Genomic DNA, 23,714 nt, shown 5'->3' on the forward strand with positions numbered 1-23,714 from the left:
TTTCTATACAGCGGACTACAACATGGATGTTCAATAAGAACGAGGGACTACTGTAAACTCATCTAGAGACTCTGCACCGTGCTCTGATGCTGTTGCTTTATGCTTTATGAACGTGGACAACAGAGAAACATATTCTTCATGACCAAAGTTGGAATTGAAATAAAAAAGGAAAGTGAAACTTCTGCTCGTCACCCTCTCCCTCCGGTCCACATTAATACAAATGATCCCAATACGTATGATTGTATGAAAAGATCTTAAAATCAATACAAATGTATTTATTATAAAGGTTAGTCCTTAGGTCACCAGTTCCAGTCCCGGCAAGACTAGGTGCTACCGAGGTGTCCCTGAGCAAGGCACCGTTCCCCACACTGCTCCCCGGGCGCCGTTCAAAATGGCAGCACACTGCTCCTAACACTAGGATGGGTCAAATGCAGAGAAATAATTTCCCCTCGAGGGATTAATAAAAGTCCATCTTATCTTATCTTATCTTATCTTAACATCTATCACTGTGTATATCACCATTCAAACATCTTTTAAAAGTTGAACAAACCCCACACAGCTCAGTAAAGACTGTGAGATGTTGACTTTATTTGATCATTTCAGTAAAAACTACCGTTCATATTTCTCTTTTTGATTATTATATTGATGAACGTTCAAAACAAAGCACTTTGGCAAGTTACCGTTTTAAAAAGCTTAATAAGCACCGTAACTTTCATGATCATAATTTCTCGGTCATAATCGGTTGTTTCGGTGAATGTTGTGTGACGGAAAATGCTGTGTCTGCAAGGCATTGTGGGGCAGCATTTTCTCCTCTACTTTCGGTAAGGGAGGTCCAGTGGTTCCTAATAGGGGCCGATATTCCGCATTTGACCGATTATCGGTATCGGCCTTTTTTTTAATCAAGATTGCCGATAAAACTTTGGCTCTGATGCGGCCGTTTCTCTGGCTGCAGTCACCACTCTGTGTACACGAGCAATGTCCCGCCCACAGCGCTATCTGATAGGCTATTACTGAAGATTTTCCGGGCGGGAGCCAGCCAGAGAGGCGGGACCTTCTCAGATTACAGGCAGGTGCGAAAGAACGCAGACACACGAGGACGAAAGCGGTCGTTTGCGTTACTGTTTAGTGTCATATAGACCTTTCGGCCACACGAGGACGACCGAATACGGCACTAAACGACTGCGGAAACGATAACGGGTCCCAAGGTGGATAGAACGGCATACGCAACGCTCTGGGGGGGTCCAACGGCTCTGTGTGTACGCCCTATACGATCATTTTCTGATAATGATGAGGCAATAGCCCCGCCTCTCCCCACCTCTGCTGCTCACCCCCGCGTCAAAGTAAACTGCACACTGAATTCAGATTATTTATCTTCCTCTCGATATGGACATAAATGCGAGTGAAGTCTAATCTGACAGGACGGAGACACCTCTCAAACTACCTAAACTAGTTATAAATATGTTTATTTTTACTGTCGGCCGGGTCACTCATTACTGGATCAGCTGCTGCATGAAACAGACACTGACGCTGTCCGAAGAGAGGGAGGAAAAAGAGAGGCTCCGTGTATTTTATTATTAAAAAATAAACCGCGGAGAATAAACAGAAGGGCAACCATGACAACCATGCTTCTTCGCTGCTTTTGTGGAGGAAGTTACAGCGCCACGTACAGGCTCCTGCATATGTACTGCAGCTTCTCCAGCGGTTGGAGCTAAACGGAGCGGTCTCGTGTGGACAGACACTATCCGGATGACTATTGCGTGTGGACGGAAGCTTTTTTGCGATTGCGTTTGCGTTAATCCTATGCGTTTAGCCGTTTTCGTCCTCGTGTGGCCGGGGCAACAGACTGAAGCAAGCAGCAGCGCTGAGCGGCAGAGCCATACATGTGTTAAACTGAAGTTCAATAAGGGGGGGGGGGGGGGGGGGCTGCGAGTGGAGCCTCGCAGTTTTTCAGGTTGATATGTGAAGCTCATTAGCTAGCCAACATGTATCTAGCAAATGTTTAGCAAAATATTAGAAGTGAGGCTACTAGACTAACGTTAGGTCTACTGTAATAGCCTCACTTTTAATAGTTTGCAAAACATTAGCCAGCACTAGTGTTGTGCAGTTGCTAGCAGCTTATTGGGATTGTATGCTAGATAGACAGATATAATAAATTAAGCATTATTGTTAGTTAAGCACGTCAGCCTGCAGCCCCACTTCTTGTCTCTCTCTCCAACTCATAGCAGAAGGCTGCACTAAAGAAAAGGGCTCAGAGAGGAAACCAGTTGTAAGATGTTTAAAAGTTCATTAAACATAATATATGCTTAAATGCATTTCAAAGAAGTTGTGTTGAGTTGTGTTGGAGTTTGTGTTATTCTACATGTTGACACCAAGATTTTCTGATTTTACTGCAAATGTATATCGGTTCCAAATATCGGTTATCGGTCTCCTTGATTACTAATAATCTGTATCGGCCTTGAAAAAGCCATATCGGTCGATCCCTAGTTCCTAAGCTAAAGGAGGTTATAAAGGAAGTTTGAAACCTCCTTTCCTATCATCTGGAGAATTGGAACGGCACTTATCATGGCTGCCACTGAGGGACTTCCGGGTCATTTCACTCCGTTAGGAAGGTTCCTAAGCTAAATGGACTATTCGACTGCAGCCCTGCTCTTTAACTTGCATTACACCTGACACACATTACTGTTGTCTCAAAGGTGGAAGGATAAAGTATTGCAGAAGGGGTCAGAGAATGGATAGCAAAGAGTGTGAAACAACAGTAGGAGATCAAAAAGCCAGGACAGAAAAGAAGAACAATAGTAGTGTGAGACAAAGGGAAAGTGTGTGGTGGGGGGGGGGGGGGGCGCACAACTAAAAGAGAGTGAATGAGACACGGAAAGAATGGGAAAGGAGGGATAACTTGGTCCTGATTTAGATCTGAGAGGCTCTGGTCGTTCAGATGTCTCCTTCAGCTAACCGCAAGCCCAGACTGAGCATGTGAGGCATGCTGCTTACACTGGCACAGCTACCCCCTAATGCTAATAACTGCAATGTGTTAGCCACACACACACACACACACACACACACACACACACACACACACACACACACACACACACACACACACACACACACACACACACACACACACACACACACACACACACACACACACACACACACACACACACACACACACACACACACACACACACACACACACACACACACACACACACACACACACACACACACACACACACACACACACACACACACACAATCCCATTTTAGGCAAGTGACTGCAAGAATGTTTGGACACAGCAAGCATGTGCTCACTGCATTGCGGCTAGAATCATGTTGATATAAAGTCCAGAACGTATGCTCTCATTCCTAACAGTGTCATTATTAAAACAATAATGTTGTACCCCCTACACATACAATGGGGGAAAGGGTAGTTAAGAGGAAAAAGAGTAGTAAGAAAAGCAAAACTATTCAAGGTTATATCAAGGAGATTTATTTATACTGTTCTTTCCCATTTCCCATTGCTTGGAAAAAAATGCAATCTCTTAGAAGATGCATGTCAACAACAGCTTCTGCTTGAAAAAGGCTGCTCCTGTCATGTCCAGCAGTTCACCTCCCTGTGATCTAACTGCCCTCAGGAGCAAATCCCCCTGTGTCGCTGTGGTGTAATAGCTCTGTGTTATTGGAGGGGAATCACACCTTCGCCTTTGTAAGATAATCACTGGTACGCTGTGCATTTAATGTTGTCTGGTCCCAGAACCAACCCATCTACCCAGATAGCCCTTTATCAATATTCCACAATGAAAGAAGAAGAAAGGACATGAGCGTTTTTTTTCACACACACACACACACACACACACACACACACACACACACACACACACACACACACACACACACACACACACACACACACACACACACACACGCACACACACACACACACACACACACACACACACACACACACACACACACACACACACACACACACACACACACACACTTCCTAAATTATTGTCACGTTCCTACATGAATTAATAGATTAATAATATTGGTAGTTATAAAGACAATGAACATCAAATGGGGAATTTCTATATTGGCCGAGATGCTGAAAACCAGTTGTCAGGAACTGGTTTCAACTGCCATTTATCTATCGAAACATGAAACATCACACTTACAAGTGTTGGCAATTATTCATACACAATATTAAGCACACTATACAAGATATAAGTACCCCTTAAAAAATATAAGGACCAGCCTCCAAGAACAGCGCAAGCAGTGGCTGAAGCTAGTCTGGCATCTTAATTGCACATGTGAGTGCAGCTGGAAGGCACGAACTGTAGAGGCCTAAGTGTTCTTTGAGAGTATCAATGTTCTGAAACCAGCAAGATAGAATAAATCAAACTGAGAGAAATGGGAGAGGACTTTCCATCAATTTTGAGAAATACCAAAGCCATATTGCAGGAGGTTGGAGCACACAAGTGGACTGCAGCAGGCCTAATGTTTGCATAGCATTTATAGTCCGGGTTCCAGAGCAACTGAGGTACTGCCGACATTCATCATCTTACTTGAGGGATGGAAAACTATCCAATCCAATTCTTGTCGAAACTCAAGTCTGATATTTTCTTCATCGATACTTTAAAAAAAAAAAGTATTTTTCATTTTACAACTCCAATGGATGACAAACAAATGAAACAAGATTTTTTTTTTATTCAAAAGGTAAAAGATATAAAAGGTTATATTTGTTTCAAATCTTAAAATGGGATACAAACATGTAAATATGTCTGCCGTATATTGTTTGCAATGTTACTTCTATTTCTGAAAACGTTGCACTGACGTAGAACTACTAGTACATTTGTGTTTGGTTTGAGCAAGAATCAGATGATTTACCCTTTGTTTGTGTTGTTTTGAGCTGTTATGGTATATATTTTTTATATATTATATTATATAATGGTAATAGAAATCCCAGCATGCAAAGCTATAACATAAGCAGCAACCTCAAGTCTTACTTTAAACTTAGAAAAAAGGTTTCTGAAATGCTAACATGACTTTACCTGGTACAAATAACCGTCTCAACCAATCAACATCACAATAAATCCTCTCTGTTCTGTTTCAGCTGAAGATTATAAATGTCAACACGTTTTTTATGTAAGATTAGGAGCACATTCAAACCCATTAGAGCATACTAATTCCTATCACGTCAGTCATTTGGCAATATGATTAATGTACCATGTAACCATGTTGCTTACGATGTTGTAGATACGTTTTCTTTTTAAAATGATGGCAAGATAATGGCATGTTAACAATTTCTCCTTTGCGCAGTTTCTTTGGAAAAAAATGCATTGTGTCCACTGTCCAGTGTATCTGGAAATATTAAAAGAAAAAAAGGCTTTAGATGGTGTCATCATTTCTATAATAAGAGGAAATGTATTTATGTATGTAAAAGGAGTGAGGGTCTGTGTCATTAGTCTGGGGTCTAATGGAGCACCCTGAGACATAAAACATAGACCACCCACAGTGTGTCCAACATGGAGTCATACAAGCCTACCTTTCTCCACTGAACATTTGTATACAAAGGAACTCAGTTACTGTGTAACTTTTTTTGTCGCTTTCAGTCTCTCTCAAAGTAAAATTAAATCCATTCCTCTATACATGTTGTTAGAGCAATAACATGACAAGAATATAGTGAAATAATGAACCAGAACTGGTTGAACAAGAACAAGGAAGACTTGTCTGTGCCGCATTCCACTAACAGAATTAAATAAAATGAAAGCCTGTTGTGTCATATTTACACATTACACATGGATCAAGAAATAATATACTATATTTAAACTAATGTAAACATACTCCCTAATTGAATGCCTTCTCTTCTTATAGTGTCTGTATCGATTCAATACCACAAAGCATGTGGTGTTCCTAATTGCAACACAATATCTTCCCCGAATTGCTGTCAGAAGAAAGCACTAATAAAGCAAACATTTGCTTGAATTGCAAGATAATCGTTTCCAAGACAGCAATACAACCGGAGCATTCAGCAAGTAATAAGCTCCACTGAGGGACTGCTGTATTCCGGATGGCCTGAGAGCATGTCTTAAGTAGTGGAACGGCAGCATCCTGCCCATCACTTGACTCACTGGATGCTGGGAGGCATTTGGTTTAATTCTGCAGATGAAACCTTAAATAAGAAACCAGGACAAAGGGTCCATTAACGTTGAGAAATTCAATAAATAATGCAGTGACACTGCATGATTACTATATTCACATCAGACACACTATATTCACACCAGACACAGAGTGAATACTTATTTCAGCATCAATTTAATATTAAAGCCTTATAGAAATATGATCAGAGAAATATATCCAAATCTTGGCAATAACAAAATAACAAAACGTTGATATAACATTTGCAATCACAATTGCTTAAAGATTTAGCTGTATCATAAAACAGACAATTGATGCAGGCTTCCAGGATACGTTTACATATAGGCCTGATAACCTTTGCACATAAAGGGTTCCATCTTCATAGCCATAGAAATACTGGCATTATTCTGAAAAAGTATATACACATACAGTATATAGGGCCCTTCGTACTTAAATCCTTTCATAACAATACCAAGCGAGTACATATGCTCTGAGGTTCAATCTGCTGTCCCTTTATAGTTATCTTTCTCTCTCATTAGAACACTTGCTCTCACTTCCATCATTACTCCATCTTTTTATTATCTACAGTCAGAGATGGGTTGTGTTACTGCTACGGGGGGGGGTTGGATTCAAGAAAAATAGATTCTCCAAAGCTCCATGTCTGCACCCTCTGTCTCCTGAGTCCTGAAGAAAGGGCCCTGCTGAGCCGATGATCAGACGGATTTGTGGTGCAATCTCTGTAAGCCATTTGCTCCCTGCGAGCCTGCAGAATCAAAGGCAAGATTTCCGGATGGCATTGGGACAGAGATTATCCAGTTTGTGCTATCCGATTGCAAACTTCCACAGGCTGTTTTCTTTTCCTTGTTTAACGTTTCCTGACTTGTAAAAGATAAGTTGCACAGGCACAAACTCACTGGGGCGAGACTGTTTATATGTAGGCAGTGAAGGTACTTTGATTGCATATTTCATGTTTTACTAGATGACACACACTCCTGATCAAAATCTTAAGGGGGGGGAAATTACAAGAATCCCCATTTATTAATGGTGGATCGTCAACCAGGTTGTAAGTGGAGCTTCAAAATGCAAAAGAAGAAACAGGAGCAAGAGACCAAAAATAGAGAGTAGGCAATTTATTGAAAACTGAACTTAGACAGGCTGGTGGGAACGTTACTCCATGTGGTGAGGATGGCTTCACGAAGGGCATCCACGGTCTGGAAGTGACTTCCATTTTTGTAAACTTTCCTTGCTATCCATCCCAAAATGTTCTCAACGAGATTTAGAGCAGGGGAACATGCAGGATGGCCCAAAAGAGCAAGGTTATTCTGTTAAAAGAAGTCCTGTTGAAAGACTCAGTCAACACTGCACAGACGAGGGCCCTCAATCAAGAAGGATGCAACATCTCCACATAGCCAGCTGCCGTTTGAAGCCCCTGCACTACCTGAAGCTCAATTGTGCCATTAAGGGAAAAGCACCCTCGATCATGATGGAGCCTCCTCCACGGTGCCACGTAGAAAACACCTCCAGTGGAATCCCCTGGTCATGCAAGTTACTTTAAAAGTCATCAGGACCATCCTGGTTACATTTATTCTCTTCAGAGAATAAAACTTTCTTCCCCCTTACAATGTCCCATGAGTGGTGCTCCCTTGCAAAGACCAGACTGACAAGTTTTTGGCATGGGAGGAGACATGGCCTTCGAACATGTTTTTGTTTGTTTTGTCCTTCTCTTGCAGATGCCGCTTATGGTTATTGGGCTGCAGTCAGCATCTGTAACGGCCTTTATTTGGGTCGAGGATTAGCTTGTATCTTTTCGTACATCCCGTAGGATCCTCTGGCTCAGCGCAGGTGAGTTCACTTTTTGTCCTGTAACCCTCAGGATCTTTTAAGAAATTTAAAATGACCGTCCAGCTTCGGCAGCGATGGTGCGTTGCGAGAGGCCTTGCTTCTGCAACTCAACAATCATGCGATGTTCAAAGACAGAAAGCCTTTTAGCCTTTGCCATCAGGAGGTCATGACAGTGGGAATGCCTGAATGAAAATCACCTGAATGCCAGATTTTTGCGCCGATTTCAACTTGTTAATGCTATACTCCTAAACTATTTGTGTTTGAATTTAAATGCAGTTTTCAATAACTCGCCTACTCTCTATTTTGGTCTCTGGCATTTTAAAGCTCTACTAACAACCTGGTTATGATCCACCAGTGCAAAATGTGAATTATTGTAATTTTTCCCCCGGTCTTAATATTTTGTTCAGGAGTGTAGTACAGTATAAAGTCTAGGGGTGTTGAAAATAATCGTTTCTACGATGCATTGCGATGCGGACGTGGACGATTCGGTCTCGATGCAGGGACGGAAGATAATCGGTTATAGAGTAGTAACGTTGCTTCCTGATTTTCCGGCCGCGGCTTTACTATAACATTTTTTCTGTCACTTTAATATCAAATCGGTCGGTGACGCAGAGATCAGGGAACAGACGTGACAGCGGCATAGCAACACGGAGCAGTCTGCTTTATCCACCAACACAAGAACACCAGTCCAGAACCGACAGCAGGACCCGCTCTCAATCACTCCGTGTCAGAGCCGCAGCGACACGGAGTGTGACAGGGATTTATGTTTTTCAAAAATAATCGCGTTACAATCATGTCAGGTTTTTGGTGGATTTAATTAAGTCTTGGATTGCAAAGTATGAATGTCCTCTAGCAATTTTCAGACGATATATACGTGTGTAAAGTTTGTGAAGGCAGGAGGAAAAAAGCTTCCGCGATCACCGTCTCCTCTCCGTTCCTCCAAGCCCCGCCCCCTCCCTGAAAATAATGAGTGACATGCTGATAGTGACCCGATAGAAACTTTGTTATTCACTTAATCACTGAGATATAATGAAGCTAATTTAATCTCATACATTCATGGGATTTATGTAACAGTAAGACAGAGAATGTAAGTGTGCACCCACATGCACTATTTTTGTTTGTATATGCTGTTGTAAATACTCCTGTTGTCTGCTGTGTTCAGACTCAAGTCCTGTGTGTGATGCCTCATTCAGGACATTCAGTGTCCTTTCTTAACAGAAGACTGTTGCTAGAAGCTGCAGCTAGACTGCAGAAGCATTAGCTTTTTGTTTTTGAGGATGGAACAACTTCACACACGGAGGCTAGACCTATACAATTCATTTATTTTGGTTTATAAATTAATGTCAAGACATTTATGTTATTGATTTCTGAAGCACTTTCTAAATAATAAAAAGAGAGTTCATATGTATTTACTGCATGTATGCATTGATGAAAAATAAGCCATGTGCAGTAATATAGAAAATTGAGGATGCAACGCATTGGTATGAATCGTGATGCACCGTGATGCACCGGGATATCGAACCGAATCGAATCGTTGACAGGATAATCGTAATCGAATCGAATCGTGAGACCAGTGAAGATGCACAGCCCTAATAAAGTCCTAGTGTTTTTAATTGCCATTTAAAAAGGTCAACATGTTTTACAATCTGTGTGTGATTGATTGTTTAAAATTAAAAAGTAATTTATTAAATGTAGATTATTATCTAAGGTGGTAGATTTGAGCAGATTTAGCAACAGAATAACCACCTGTGGGTTTCAAAGAGTCTGCAAAAGAGGGTTCCCTAATTCACATGTATTACCCATTATTTGGGAGCAATGACGTCTGGTAGCGTAAAGCGCTACAAATAGTTTGGAAAGAATCTAACAGTTGGAACGTATGCCAAACCAACAAGTCTCAGAGGCACCTCCCCAAATCATCTTGAATCAGAACACATGAGTGGCAAATGCACTCAGCAGCCATAAAAGTCCCAGATCAAGCAGAGAGCTGAGCCAAAACCAGAACAGCTCTCTTCCGTAAACCCAAGCCCTTATCTTTGTCTCGTAAAAAATAAAGAGTGCCTGAGAGTGTTATGATCCAGTGTATGTGCTGTCCAGCCAGCCCCTTTCTGTCTTTGGCGATCACTCCTCATCTTCAACGCAGTTTGCCAAGATAGCAAGAAAAAATAAGTGTGCACTTAGTTTTGCAACATAACATCAATGTTAGCCTTTAGGTCTTTCATTAAGGCCTGTGTTCAATCCTGCCAATTTAGGTTAATGCTACAACTAGCTACATAAGACAAGAGCAAAACTCAAAAAGCCACACAATAAATTATATCTCAGACACGATCCATCTCCTCATTACAGGGGGAAGCTTCATTACAGGGTGATGATGCCTTAATCAAATGATGTGTATCATAGCACAGCTCCGATCCACCACAACTAAGCAGAAAACATTGAAATGACAATCACCTTATACAAATATTAAATATACCAAATAAAGACAAACTGGAGTGAAACTGATCAAATGTAAGATTCCTGCTAAATCCTTCCATGTGATTTCCATGGGGATAACCGATACTAGATACTAAAGATGTGTTCTAATAATAACTCCTTCTTCCATATGGCTTTATATTTAGGAAGAGTTTTTTTAAACATAGTTTTAAACTGTTATTAGATTGCTTTTTGATTTAGAACCACCTTAGATCAAACAATTCATTAATTTCAAGTAACTCAAGAGGGCCACATTGAGTGTGACTTTAGACAAGAAGAAAGAAGTTAAAGTTCACTACAAAACCTTTTATCCCATGACCAATCTCCTGTTACATGCATTGAGCTCTTAGGCATAAACCAGAGCTTAGTCTTATTTCATATGACTATGATGGCAATGAATCTGAAATCTTAAAGGGGACCTATCATGCAAAACGCACTTTTGTACGTCTTTTATACATGAATATGTGTCCCCGGTTTGTCAGGGAACTCACCAAGTGTCAGAAAACACAACCCTCTCTCTTTTCCTCCATACCCAAATCTCTAAAAACGGGGCTGCAACGGAGCTGATACAGACTGATACAGATTTGAAATTGTTCTGACGTCAGAAGCGGGGAGCTCCGCCTATATGGGCAACTCTCCACCTATCAGGGGAATGAGAGGTTGCGTGGCATGGTAACAGCATGGTAACAGCATGGTAACAGCATGGTAACAGCATGGTAAGGGCATGGTAACAGCATGGTAACATAACGCTCGTGCCTCTTCCCCCTCCTTTGCAGGGGGGCGTGGTCAGCTGCAGCACATTTGCCACAGAATCAGCACTTGTGAAGACAGGGCTGGAATAGAGCAAATAGAGCGAAATGAGGCATGGCTAAAATGCATGATCTGTTTTGTATTTTGAAAAAAATACTTCACAGACATGTTTTATATAGGTATGGCCCTACAGTATTATTATTAATTAATAATTAATTAATATTATCAATAATATTATATATTATTCAAATATAGCATGATCGGTCCACTTTAACAAAAGTGGTCCTGATTTAAAAACCCAGATGTGTATTAAAGGAAGTGTGTACAGTCTAATCAGCTTTAGGAAAGCTTTAATCAAGGAAGATTTCTAAGCTTGCTTCAGAGCACCATGTGACTTTAGGACACAAAACTTAACTACATTACACTCTACATACCATATGTATTTTGTTTGTAAATTACTCAAAAATTGTCAAAAACAAGTGGACAACATGTTTTCCTATTACTTCACTTCAAGTGCTCATTACAGCTATATTCAAGCAATCGCACCGTCAGCAGGAGCTGTAATCCCTGCTAAACCCACAAACGTACCGATTTGCTGGAAAATATAACTTTGATCTGCTCGTGGTTCTTTACAGATGGGCACTACTGAGCCATCTGAATATCCCTAATATTACCTAGTTCCTCTCAGGGGGGAACACAATATTAAAAAGGTCCAAATAATTCTGGTCAAATTACACAATAACTAATGAACTTCAAAAGCGGTTAGGATGTTTTAACAGGCCAGCGCTCAGGCTTCAATGGTAAATATGAAAACAAAACATGTAAATTATATTATTTATAATTTCTACACTTGAGCTGCATGATCCCCACCACACAGTTTCTGTCTACTGGAAGAAAGAAACACTAGTTATCGACAACATATAAATTGTAAGATTGTACATACACTTGAAACCCTGTGGGCCATCAACAAAATAACTTGAAGGCTTCAGAAAGAACTGTAACTGCACATATTTACATACACCTATGCCAAACTCCTTGCTTCAATCTGATTAAAATTTGACCAATGATTTAAAAAAATCTCTCAAATTAAGTGTTAATAAGTGTTGTACATGAATAGTAATGGTAAAAGTAATAGTATTGTTGAGGTTGAGCTGCAAAGGGTTCACTGGAAAGTAACCCTGGACTAAGGCTGTGTGGGGGAAATGGCAAAATGTAAACTTGGTTGTAGGAGTAAAACATACATGGTTGTAAAGGTCTCAATCTGGAGAGTAACATCATGTCAGTCTGAAGATTATAAGCAGGTCGTGCTCTCAACTGTTCACCTTTGAACCTTAGCCTCTGAGAAATGTTGAATGTGTGTCATTCTGTTACATGGGACCAATTGTCACTTGACCTAAGCTATGTGAATATGCCTAATTGGGTAGAATCACCAAATGCGGGCGCTGTAAAATAGTGACTATAATGATTTTCAGTCATTTAACGGTTAGGTATTGAAATTCTGATTCCATAGATGTATCTCCCATCACCTAAAACCCCTGACTATACCTATATATACACCATTATATCAGCTGTGCAACGTTATGCAAAACGACATTTATTTGTAGTTTGTTTTTGGTATGCAAAGAGGTGTTGTGATTAGGGTTTTAAAAAGCCTATCTACCGATATGATCAATATGAAAGTCAGCCGAATTAGTATTGATATTGCAAGGAGACGTATTGTGTGATGAGAAATTAAAGATGTTTCATTGCTGATATATTTATGATCCACGTCATGCATTCAGTTACGCTGTGGGAGTTCTTCCAGTTTGTCCAAAAGTCTTCTAATCAGGGCTCTATAAATAAAGAACCACGGCAGATGTGTAAGGCATTAAGGTATAAAGCATGATTTTTTTTTTTTATATATATATTTTTTTCTTACTGTATAAGCTACAACTCCCGAGGTGCCCCACCACTAAAACATCCAATCACCGAGCTTGTTGACTAATCGCAAGGCGGCGTCTACACAACGATAGCTGAGGATTATGGGTAGCTGTTACAAATTGTTTTGTGAGACTGAGTTGGAACGTGCAACCACAGAAATCAAATGTGGCAAATATTGCTGACAAACAACTTTGTAACAGTTTGTATAAAGATCAAATAAAGGTAAAACAAGTTACTTAACAAATCTAAAGCATACGAGTAAACTGGCTGCATTTTCTTGATTTAGGTCTAGGAACACAGTAGTCAGCGTCCTGCCTGCTACTCATGTAGGAAAGCAGTTTAGTGGCTCATTTAAATTCCACATGCTAGAAGGACTTCTGCTGTAAGTCTGGCTTTGCTCCGAATTGTGTCTCATGCCACTGGTTAATTTGTCCAAATGTCCTTTGCATTCCCCCGTAATCTTTTCTTGACTGGGAGCCTTTTACAAAACATCTGAAAAAAATAGTTGTTTTGAGAATCCGCTTCTGGTAAATGACCTTAATATGATGCATAAAGAAACAATTTAAAATTGCCATCAAACTGAAACCTGATCGCATGAGCAGTAGCCACCAGTATGATATTTGCCATTAGTTCTGGGCAGCTCAAGCTCATGTGTTACAAATCTTTTTTGCCGCAGTCTATATAATTAGCTGTAATTGAGTCCCTCAAAATGTGTTTCTTCTGGGACATCTGGCTTCGAAAACTTCAACCTTCCCATAACGGCCCAGCATTGAGCTACACTTTCATTTTTAAAACTGTATGGGTGGCAAAGGTAGTAGGACCAGGCAAAAATACATTTTAGGAAATGGCCTTCATATACCGCGGCGAAAAAGTTTAAGTTATTATGACTAAACTACATACAATAATATAAACATATTTCTTGAAATAACATTTCCTAATTGATTTTACAAAGACAACATCTCAATCTCCATGCGTAGAGGGGAGTTTTCTTGTAAACCAAAAACGTTTTACATTCTACATTCTTCAGAAAGACAAAATGCAATTGCTATTAAGCAAATGAGAATTATTGAGGTCTTACAAACATGCTTAATACATATTCATCTCTCTATCAAGTCGTAAAGCTTGTTTATTTTTTCCCCAGAAGCTTTTGTAAATGTAGATTACACTCCAAAGTAATCGTTTTAAAAGTTTCATAATTTGCAATTGTGATTTTCTTAATTCTGGATGCTTTGATAGCTTTCAATTTTTTTCACCAGATAGGATATGTCTTATAGGTTAATATGGGCACACCTTGCTTAAGCACCAAACCAGCATGAAATACTGAGTTGCACAAGCAATGGGACTGTTAACTAAAAACTGGTTGAGGCAGCAGTGGTTAATATACTTGATTTGCTATACACCTGAAGTTAAAAACAGTAAAAACAATACTTGTGAAATTGTTTTTTCAATGAACTACTTATGAGGGAACAGCAATATAGAAAACATCAAATATCACAATATTTTGTATCTAATACCTCAATATCAATATAGCGACAGTTCTTTACCGTGGCCTTTAACAACATTTGTACACAATATTTTCACCAGATTTAAAATACATAAATATCAGTAATATGGATAGGGCTTAGTGGGCAAAGGCAAATAAAACAGCTGGAACAGTGTTAGTTTGGAAAATTGCATCAGTAAACTGTATAGCAGGCTTTAAAAACATAAAAAGTACCATATTTACAAAATGTACAATTTATATACTTATAATATGTTATTTAAAGATTAAAAAGAAGTTTGAATTACTTGCAGGTAACTGTTGCAATAATAAGAACACATACGGGGGGTTACGTATTGTAACCCTAGTAATATAAGCACAGGCGGAACCCTCTACTGGACTCTATGGGTACTACCCTCAATCATGCTATGCGAGCATTCACCTACTGAGATATCTATAAACGTAGCCGGCCCCTCGGGGCGGGCCTACCTGAATGCGCGTGCAAGCCCACCGTATATAAGGTCACGTAGTCTGCCTGCATCGAGCAAAATCCCCAGATACCCCACCTGAGGTATGGGACTGCTCTTCTTCAAACTTGACCGCAATCTACTTGGACCAATTGGGCTGTGTTTGCCCCTTCCCTGGACCTGGCCATGACTATGAGGTCGCATTATAAAACCCTCATGCCATAGTCGCGAAGCGGCTGAAGCGCTGTGGCCACACATTTGCTGAATGTGCGTGGGGATAGGGAGTAGCTAAACAGTAGTCTGTTGTACTCGTAGGAACCCTGTAAGGCAAAACGCAAATACTTTGTGCTTTGGAGCAATTTTCGACATGAAAGTAAGCGTTCTTCAGGTCGATGGTTGTGAACCAATCGCCCGGCTGCCCTAGTTCCAGTAATTGGTTTACATATGGAACTTTTTGCAGGCAATGTGCTGATTCAGGCTGCGAAGATCCAGAATGGGTCTGAATTATCCTGTCTTCTTGGGAACCAGGAAGTACATGGAGTAAAGCCCCTTCCATAAGAGGAAGATTGGCTCATGGGGGGCTGACACAGAAAGGGCCGATTTTCTACAGAGCCGTCATAATGTCGTCTTCAGGCGGTGAGGTGTGTTTTCTGCAACATGCCGGCCATAATGCGGCCATAACCCGCATAGCGCTTTGACAGCACTTCCTGCGGTTAATCACACTCACATGCGCGCGCCCACGGGCTGCCTCCTTTACTGGAGTTACAACTGGGGCGGCGAGTGGGGAATTGTGTCTCATAATGGTTGCCCAATTAACATCGTATGAAACGGATCTTGCCGATTTCAACGAGACATTATGGGGAAATGTGGAATTGTGGAGAAAGAGGACTCTTACTCTGGGATGAATAGCCGCTTTCACACCAAGTACTTTGCCGTACTTAGTGCCCAGCACTTAGTGCCAGCACTTAGTACCCCCATGGAACTAAGTACAGATCACGTTCACACCGGAATAAGTTTCCCTAGGGAAGATTACCCAAATGAAGCCGCTGACGTCACTTCTTCTTCTGCTTTGGGTTTACTGGCAGGCCGCAAACCACTTCACAGCGTATACTGCCACCCGAAGTCCCCTGGCCGGAAGTCCCCGGAGTTGGAGACTGGCTTCAGTAGAAGCTGCTGGGACTCCCATCAGCTTCTACTGAAGCCTTCAGAGTAAATCGCCAGAACGCCGACACCTCCTCATCTCTCCACCGCTCCCATGTTTTTTTTTGTGTTGCCATAAGTTATTCTCTCTCCGTTGGTGTGTGGGGCTAATGCTAATGCTAATAATGCTAATGCCAGCAAATACAATGGCGGCTTCACAAAACTTTTCGGAGTTTGCAATTCGCCCAGCCAATCGAAATTGGTACTTTTTTCTCCCCAGGATAGTATCAGCAGGCACTAAAAATGGAGGTAAAAGTTCTCGGAACTAAGTACTCTTTTTGGTGTGAACGCAAAATTCCAGGCACTATCGGAACTAAACGGGAAAAGTATGGGTAAAAGTACTCCGGTGTGAACGTGCAATCGTTTTTATTGAATGCATTTTTCACACACACACACATCACTCTAGGACTAGGGTTACAATACCTAACCCACCGTTCTTGCAAAAGGGCCTGAATTTCTGTTGAAAGGAAACCTATCTCCTCCTAGTATGATAGATTTGCATCTCTTATGCCCGTGAATGGAGGAGGGACGCTGCAAAACTGGAGTGAGTAACCCAGTCTCAGTGTCCTGTCCATCCACTCTGTCAGTACACAGCTGAGCTTTCATTCCCCATAAAACTGTGTTTAGCAGCCAAGAAGCTGTAGTATTCTCTGGTGGCCTACTCCGCTGCCAAACCTTCCATAAAAGGAAATTTGGCCCATGGGGGGCTGACAAAGAAAGGGCCGATTTTCTACTGAGGTCCTTGAACGCACCACGGCACGCTCTCGTGGGGCCGCGGCTCCGTCATGCCGGCTCCGTCATGCTGTCTCTTTGAAACGGACATTATGGGGAAATGTGGAATTGTTGAGAGAGATGAATCTTACTTTGGGATAAATGCAATCGTTTTTACTGAATGCATTTCTCACACACACACACACACATCACTCTAGACTAGGGTTACAATACGTAACCCACCGTTCTTCTGTGGAGGTCCCTGAACGCACTGCGGCCACTCTCACGAGAAGTCGTTGTCATCCTCCGCCCTGGCAAACAGAGCCATCCGCCCCACTGGAATGGTGAACGTGAATGGCACCGCCTCGGCCATATCCTGGTCCCCAAAACACTCGAAGCAGAGGTGGTGGGGGTCGGCGCCCGCTATTAAGCCAGGGCACGAAGGACAGGCCCGGGTCTCTAGAAGTGGCGACTCCATGAAGGTATGATAACTCTTTCTTCTTTTTTCAAACGTTTTACTTTCTCTGCTTCAGTTGTTGCTCGCTCGCTGAAGAGAAAAGGATGACAGTCAGGAGGCGTGACCGCGAGCGCATTCAGGTAGGCCCGCCACAAGGGGCCGACTACGTTTATAGATATCTCAGTAGGTGAATGCTCGCATAGCATGATAGTAGTACCCATAAAGTCCAGTAGAGGGCGGAGCCTGTGTAAGATATAACTGTCTTTAAAGCATTTCGTATTTTAGCATTAAGCATAAACTGAAAATGAAATGGTAAATTGTAATGTCTCTTCATGTGGTCTTTGCCTGGGTACAAAAATAATAACTGCATTTGTTTATTTAAAACAAAGGCAGTTGAAAAACTTTTGGAAACAAAGAGAGCGAATGGAAAGAGAAAGCCTAACCTACATAGGCATGAAAAGAGTAAGGGCTAATAAATAAGGAGAAGATCTGGTCGGTCCTGCTATGGCCATATAGTGTGATGAAAGATAAAGCACTGACCTGGGCTCCATCTCTCAGCTTCAGGATGCACTCCATGGTGTTGATGGTAATGACCACAGGCTCCGAGCCCAGCTTGGTCCAGGGTACGTGGATACGCAGCTCATGGATATGACCACTCATGAATGTAAAGGGCAACTTCAACTCCTATTAGTATGCAAAGACATCAAAAAAGAAACAAATGGCTATTTAACCATAGTTGGAATAATATTTACCATAGTATTACATCTGCCATGCAGACAACATTGTAAAGACATGTGGTGATATGACTGCTGAGGCTTCAAGAACATTTGGATCCTTCATCCAACCAATTCTAAACAATTGTTTGAAGCTAATATTTGAAGACAAAAGGATAGTAAAACAAGAGTTACATATTGCATATTGGTCATGCTTTTTTCAAAACCAGTCAGATTTTCTCTGAGGCAGACAAATCATTGTTCTGCATCTTGAACCACTCTATGTGAGAACAAGGTCCATGAAACCAGACTGCCTACGGACAAGCTTTACATGACTCCTATGTAAAGTATGTCTGCAGGATAAATCCCACAATGTTACACAAAAAAGTATATTCTCTTCTTTTCAGACCAGGAAGAGAGTCTCTACATTTAAAGAAAAAGATACTGTCCAAATGAAAGACAGTAGAGCCATGGAAAAGGAAGGATTTTGACCAAGGATTTGACATAGCATTACACATTATAACCCTAACACGATTTGGTCGTCTTAAAGCTGCTTCCAATAAGATCTTTCATCACCATCTCTGTTGGGTTAGGTATTGTTTTGGTCTGCTTTTCAGAAGCAGTCAGAACTCACTCAAAATAAAACATTTTATTTGAACTCATGGCAGATTGATCTAATCCAGAAATTACAAGTATAAAACAATAAAACTGTGTCAAAATAAAACTGCAGGAAATCTATCAAACTGCTACAAAAATAATTGCAATAAAGATTCTGTGTTTATGCCGGGCTGATTTGCATCGCTCCTTTTTTCTGATTGTAGTCCAGGAAATAGAGTGTTACTAAATACACATATATACTGTACCTAAGGAGTAGACTAAATGGAAAAATGGGTAAGTGGGCTACATGCTTAACCTCAACATATTAGTTCCAACATATAATCTAATTCTGAAACTATTGTAAAAACATTGTGCAATGTAAGCACTCTCATATTGGGTGCTTCGCCATGTTAACATTTATAATTGTATAATGAAGACATTCCTTTAGATATCTTAACTGTATGTTGTATTTTCCTAGATGAGCGTTGTTAAATAGGCTCTATTCTACTTTTTGGGGTTTTAGCTCTCCTGTTAATACACACATCTTCCGATGCTCAAACTTAAACACATCATCAGTGTTGTTTCGGGTCTTGCAGCAGACACCCTCTTCCAGGCGACCCGGCCAAGGTTGATCAGACCTCAGCCTGTGTTCTACAGGTTTTTGTGCATGTAAATGGTCTGCAAAGGCTAAAATCCCTGTGTTCCCTCCAGAAGGAGTTTCTTTCCTACACACTCCCCCCCCACCTGCCTGAAGTGCCTCCATTGGACACCTTTGTTTACTTCAGTAACATAATGACATCAATGTGTTACATTTGCACTTCTAATGGCTAGTGTTCCAACACATTATACGCTAAGGGGCGGGACATTTCTAACACATCTCTAAGCGGTTGACCTATTACACCAGAGCCAGCCAGCTAACCAATCAGAGCAGACTGGGCTCTGATTTCAGACAGAGGGTGAAAAGAGGTGCTGCAGCACAGCCAGTATGAGAAAAATAAAGAGCTTTTTGAACATTAAAGCATGGAGACATGCACAGTACAGCCACTAAATATAAACCTGAAAAAAACCATAATAGGGCCCCTTTAATAAACAAAAGCCATAAACAAAATGTAAATCAACTGCAAAAATTGCTACAAAAATAATATAATATGAATGACATGGGAATTTATTTTTTTATAAAATATTTTTATTTTATTTAATGTTACAAAACAAAAATGACCATGTTCACGTCTTAAAGTCATCCTGAGGACTTAGTTTTGGTTTAAAATTACACAACATCATGTATGTGTTGCTTTCTTTGGGCTTGTTTTCATAGACCTGGTTGCTTATTTCTCTGAAATCTGGCAACAGAGTGGGCGCAGTGTCTAATAGTAGCAGTAAGCTAACGAGAGGCTACGTTCAGCTGGTGACTCGGGAGTCGGGACAGAGAAAATGTCAGGAGTTTGGAAGTATTATAAAATTGAAAGCGAAGGCAGTGTAACAGCCAGAAGCAATGTTTGCAAGGCAGAGGTTCCGCGTGGTGGAAAGAACAGAGCTACGTTCAACACGACCAATATAATACGCCACCTGAGAAACAAACACCAACAACAACACGACGAGTACACAGCGGCCACTCAGGTAACGGCACTGAAACAACCGACACTTTCAGAGACTTTCAAAAGGAAAGAGAAACTGCCCCAGAACAGTGAAAAGGCCAAAAAACAGCCAAGATAGCTGAATTCATCGCGTTGGATGACCAGCCGTTATCTGTGACCTTTTCTTTCTCTTAATGCATTGCATAAAGATCGGATCGGGAAAAATCGGTATCGGCAGATTGTCAAAATCAAATGATCGGAAGCAAAAAAAGGTGATCGGGACATCCCTACTTAAATCCTTTGCAGTAAATATTTTCTAATAAAATATGCAGGAAAGATACATTAGTTTTAGAAAGTGTATATGACTTTGATTCCCTTATAATCATTAACAATAAAGACACTAATGGTAATCTGAGAAACTGTGTGGCTGGAGCAATATGGACCAGATATTATGTATAGACATGAAAACATTTCTCCCACAAGCTGCACTGAGCACTAGCTCATATCTATAATTTGTCAGAACTTAATGACATTCAAGCAAATAAACCATCATGTGCCATTAAATGAGAAAATTAAATCTCTGTATACTAATAAGTCTTGTCTTGGTCTTAAAATAGTTTAAGAGTACAGAGGATATACGGTACCTGTTCCAGCACATCCAGCTTCAGGTCCAACTTGCTGAGCACCACATCTCCTCCCCAGAGAGACAGCTGCAGGTCAGATGGCTTTAGATTCTTAATATACTTGTTAACATAGCTCATCAGGAGTGGTGTAACATAGGACTCCAACATCTTGTGCTTGTCCTGAAAAGGCATCAAATATTGAACAACACAATTTGTCATTCAACACTGTCTTTGTACACAACACATATATATTGCACATTTTTGCACACATAATGATGTGTATTATATTTTAAAGCCCTCCACTTTCAAATATAATACACTGTAGTTTGCGAAATATCGTCATATATTGTCTTAAGTGTTTTAGTTTTTTTTAGCTTTTAAGGTTCTAAAATGTAAAGGTGGTGTAAATACTTGTCTTTATTCTTTTTTAATGCTAAATAGTTTCTTTAAAATACTTATTGTTATTATCTTTATGTTGACCTACTATTGAAACTTGTTTTATTTTCTTATTGTTTATGTTTGCACCACCAGACACAAAAGCAAATTCCTTGTATGTACCTGGCAATAAACCTGATTCTGATACTTCAATCTCCTTAATAAAATGCTTGTTTAACCTAAACAATAGTACTGTGGATGTCAGCTCACTGGAAAGGCTTATGGGACACGAAGCCACAATTAATGAAAGTAAGTCAAGTAAGACTTGTAATAACAAGTCAAAATATCCATTAGAAAAGAAGCTTATTAAAAATGTCATCATTTTTCCTTGGCCCAAGGCCGAGACAAATAGAGACTGTGCCTTTGAGGCTGTAGCTCTCAAACTTCTGAAATCTCTCTGAAAGGCAGAAGACATTTTGACAATTCAGAGTTAAAGAAAACACTTTTACAAATTTAAAAGCACAAAATTAAAGCACAGCTGAATTTAACAGAGCAACTTTAATTTCATGGTCTTGGTTTAGACCCTTTTCATAGAGGAAAGCGGCATGTCAAAGTCGGAAGAGCAAAGGTGAGATTCATAACGTTAACAATGGCTCAATTCCATTAGAATTCCAAGTAAGCTCTTCCACTGAGCTAACTATTTACACCTGTGCTACTACCGCATGTCCAAATGTGATAGAGAAGTTACCCTAAATAAACAAGAAAATAAATATTAAAAATCCATTATTGCAGTGGCCAAATGTATTAAAAAGTCAACATGTTTAAAACAAATGTAGGTCTTTGTCAGGGCAAGCAAAAAACAGAACAAACGGGTGTGGCCTCACCTACCCGGATACTACATGGCAGGTGAAGGAAATTAAAAAAAAATAAACACAAAATACCATGAGGTAATAAGACAAAAATATGATACTAAGACAATCAATACGATATATATTTTACAAACAACATGTAAAGGGCAGTACGAGAGCCACTTGTTATCAATATGTTTTTGTTTCAGCATGCCATGTCAACATTTGGTCTTTTAGAAATGATATTCACGCTAAGCAGAGAAAGAATGGGAATTCTGTTCACATGAGCTGCATTTCAAGGCTTTTATTTTCGCTGTTGACTAATAAATGTCAGTGGTCATACTTATTAACGTATTGATTTACATCAGCGCTTGAATTAGCCAGCTTGCTAATATGAATCCACTTTTTATGCGAGCGACTATAAAAGAAACGCCAGCGGTAGTTAGAAACTCCATTTCCAAACACCGTACAATGTAACTAAATAGAACGTAAGGGTTAAATGAAGGAGAGTCGTGCTATGTAGTAAGAAATGTAACTTGTGCGGAGTAGCTAGTTAGCCAGATAGGCTAGCTTTGCTCTCCTGTCAGTCTAGTGATACACATTAAAGCAGGGAAGCTAAGCTAACTGCTCCGAAAAAGTCAAGCTAACTTCGTTTGGCTTCATAAAACGTACAGCCACAAGTAAACATAGAGAAGCCAGCGCTTACCGCGTGTCTCCTGTTGCTATACCGTGAACTCGATGTTTAATATAACATTATCATCCTGTAAATAGATGTTAGCTACATCACTCCACTGCTTCAGCCGAAACGTCATCAGTAAACAACACCACCGCGGCTTCCGTACATCTAGTGTTGCCTTTGTAAATGTGGGAAATTTTCCCATCGCTCTACGGTGGTCTTCAAACCTGCACCCCGATACTAAAGAAACGGCTGTATCTGTGCCATTTCGTTTGAAAACATATAGTTTAACATTTATGATGTTTCAATTCAACTCATCAATAGCCTGTTTTAGATAAATACGTGCTAGTCGTCCCACAAGTGACATCTCCGATAAAGGATTTCCGAGGAGCATCGGAAGGTATCAATACACGTAAAATTCGTCATAGCTTTCGCGCGACCCTAGGCCTGACATGGCTGTGGAAACTCACATTTGTCAAGACACTAGACAGGGTCGGGTGCTTTTAATAGGCTTGTATTCCGTTTTAGTTAATAGTTTCTTGGGGTAAAAACTAATCAGTACCACAATTGAAAATAAATCCCAATAATTTTCCGTTACTTTGGGATTACGTCAATATCAAATCGAATGCAATTCAAAATAAATACAAAAGGAAAGAAATGTCAATTGGCCTACTACTACTAGCCTATGTAAGACAACAGAACAATCCATCTTTCCTATTTCTAAAAGATGTAGGCCTACCAGTAATCTGATTACGTATTTTTTAATGTAAGTGATTACAGTAACCGACATCCTTTTTACGTAATCCCGTTACTGCTCAAGCCTTAAAAGTAGATTACATTTCTCAATGGGCGGCTCCTAAGTAAACTT

General features: G+C 40.4%; 1 protein-coding gene across 1 annotated transcript in view; it reads right to left on the reverse strand.

The window, feature by feature from the left end:
* Positions 1-22,976, reverse strand: part of LOC117460531 (intermembrane lipid transfer protein VPS13B) — a 424,908-nt gene extending 401,932 nt beyond the window's left edge. Inside the window, 3 exon segments of the mRNA XM_071205797.1 lie at positions 17,981-18,124; positions 20,969-21,127; positions 22,877-22,976. Coding sequence (XP_071061898.1) covers positions 17,981-18,124; positions 20,969-21,115 — 291 coding nt within the window. The 5' untranslated portion in view covers positions 21,116-21,127; positions 22,877-22,976.
* Positions 22,977-23,714: the final 738 nt, after the last annotated feature.

This window comes from Pseudochaenichthys georgianus, chromosome 16 (genome assembly GCF_902827115.2).
Source record: "Pseudochaenichthys georgianus chromosome 16, fPseGeo1.2, whole genome shotgun sequence".
Taxonomy (NCBI): Eukaryota; Metazoa; Chordata; class Actinopteri; order Perciformes; family Channichthyidae; genus Pseudochaenichthys; species Pseudochaenichthys georgianus.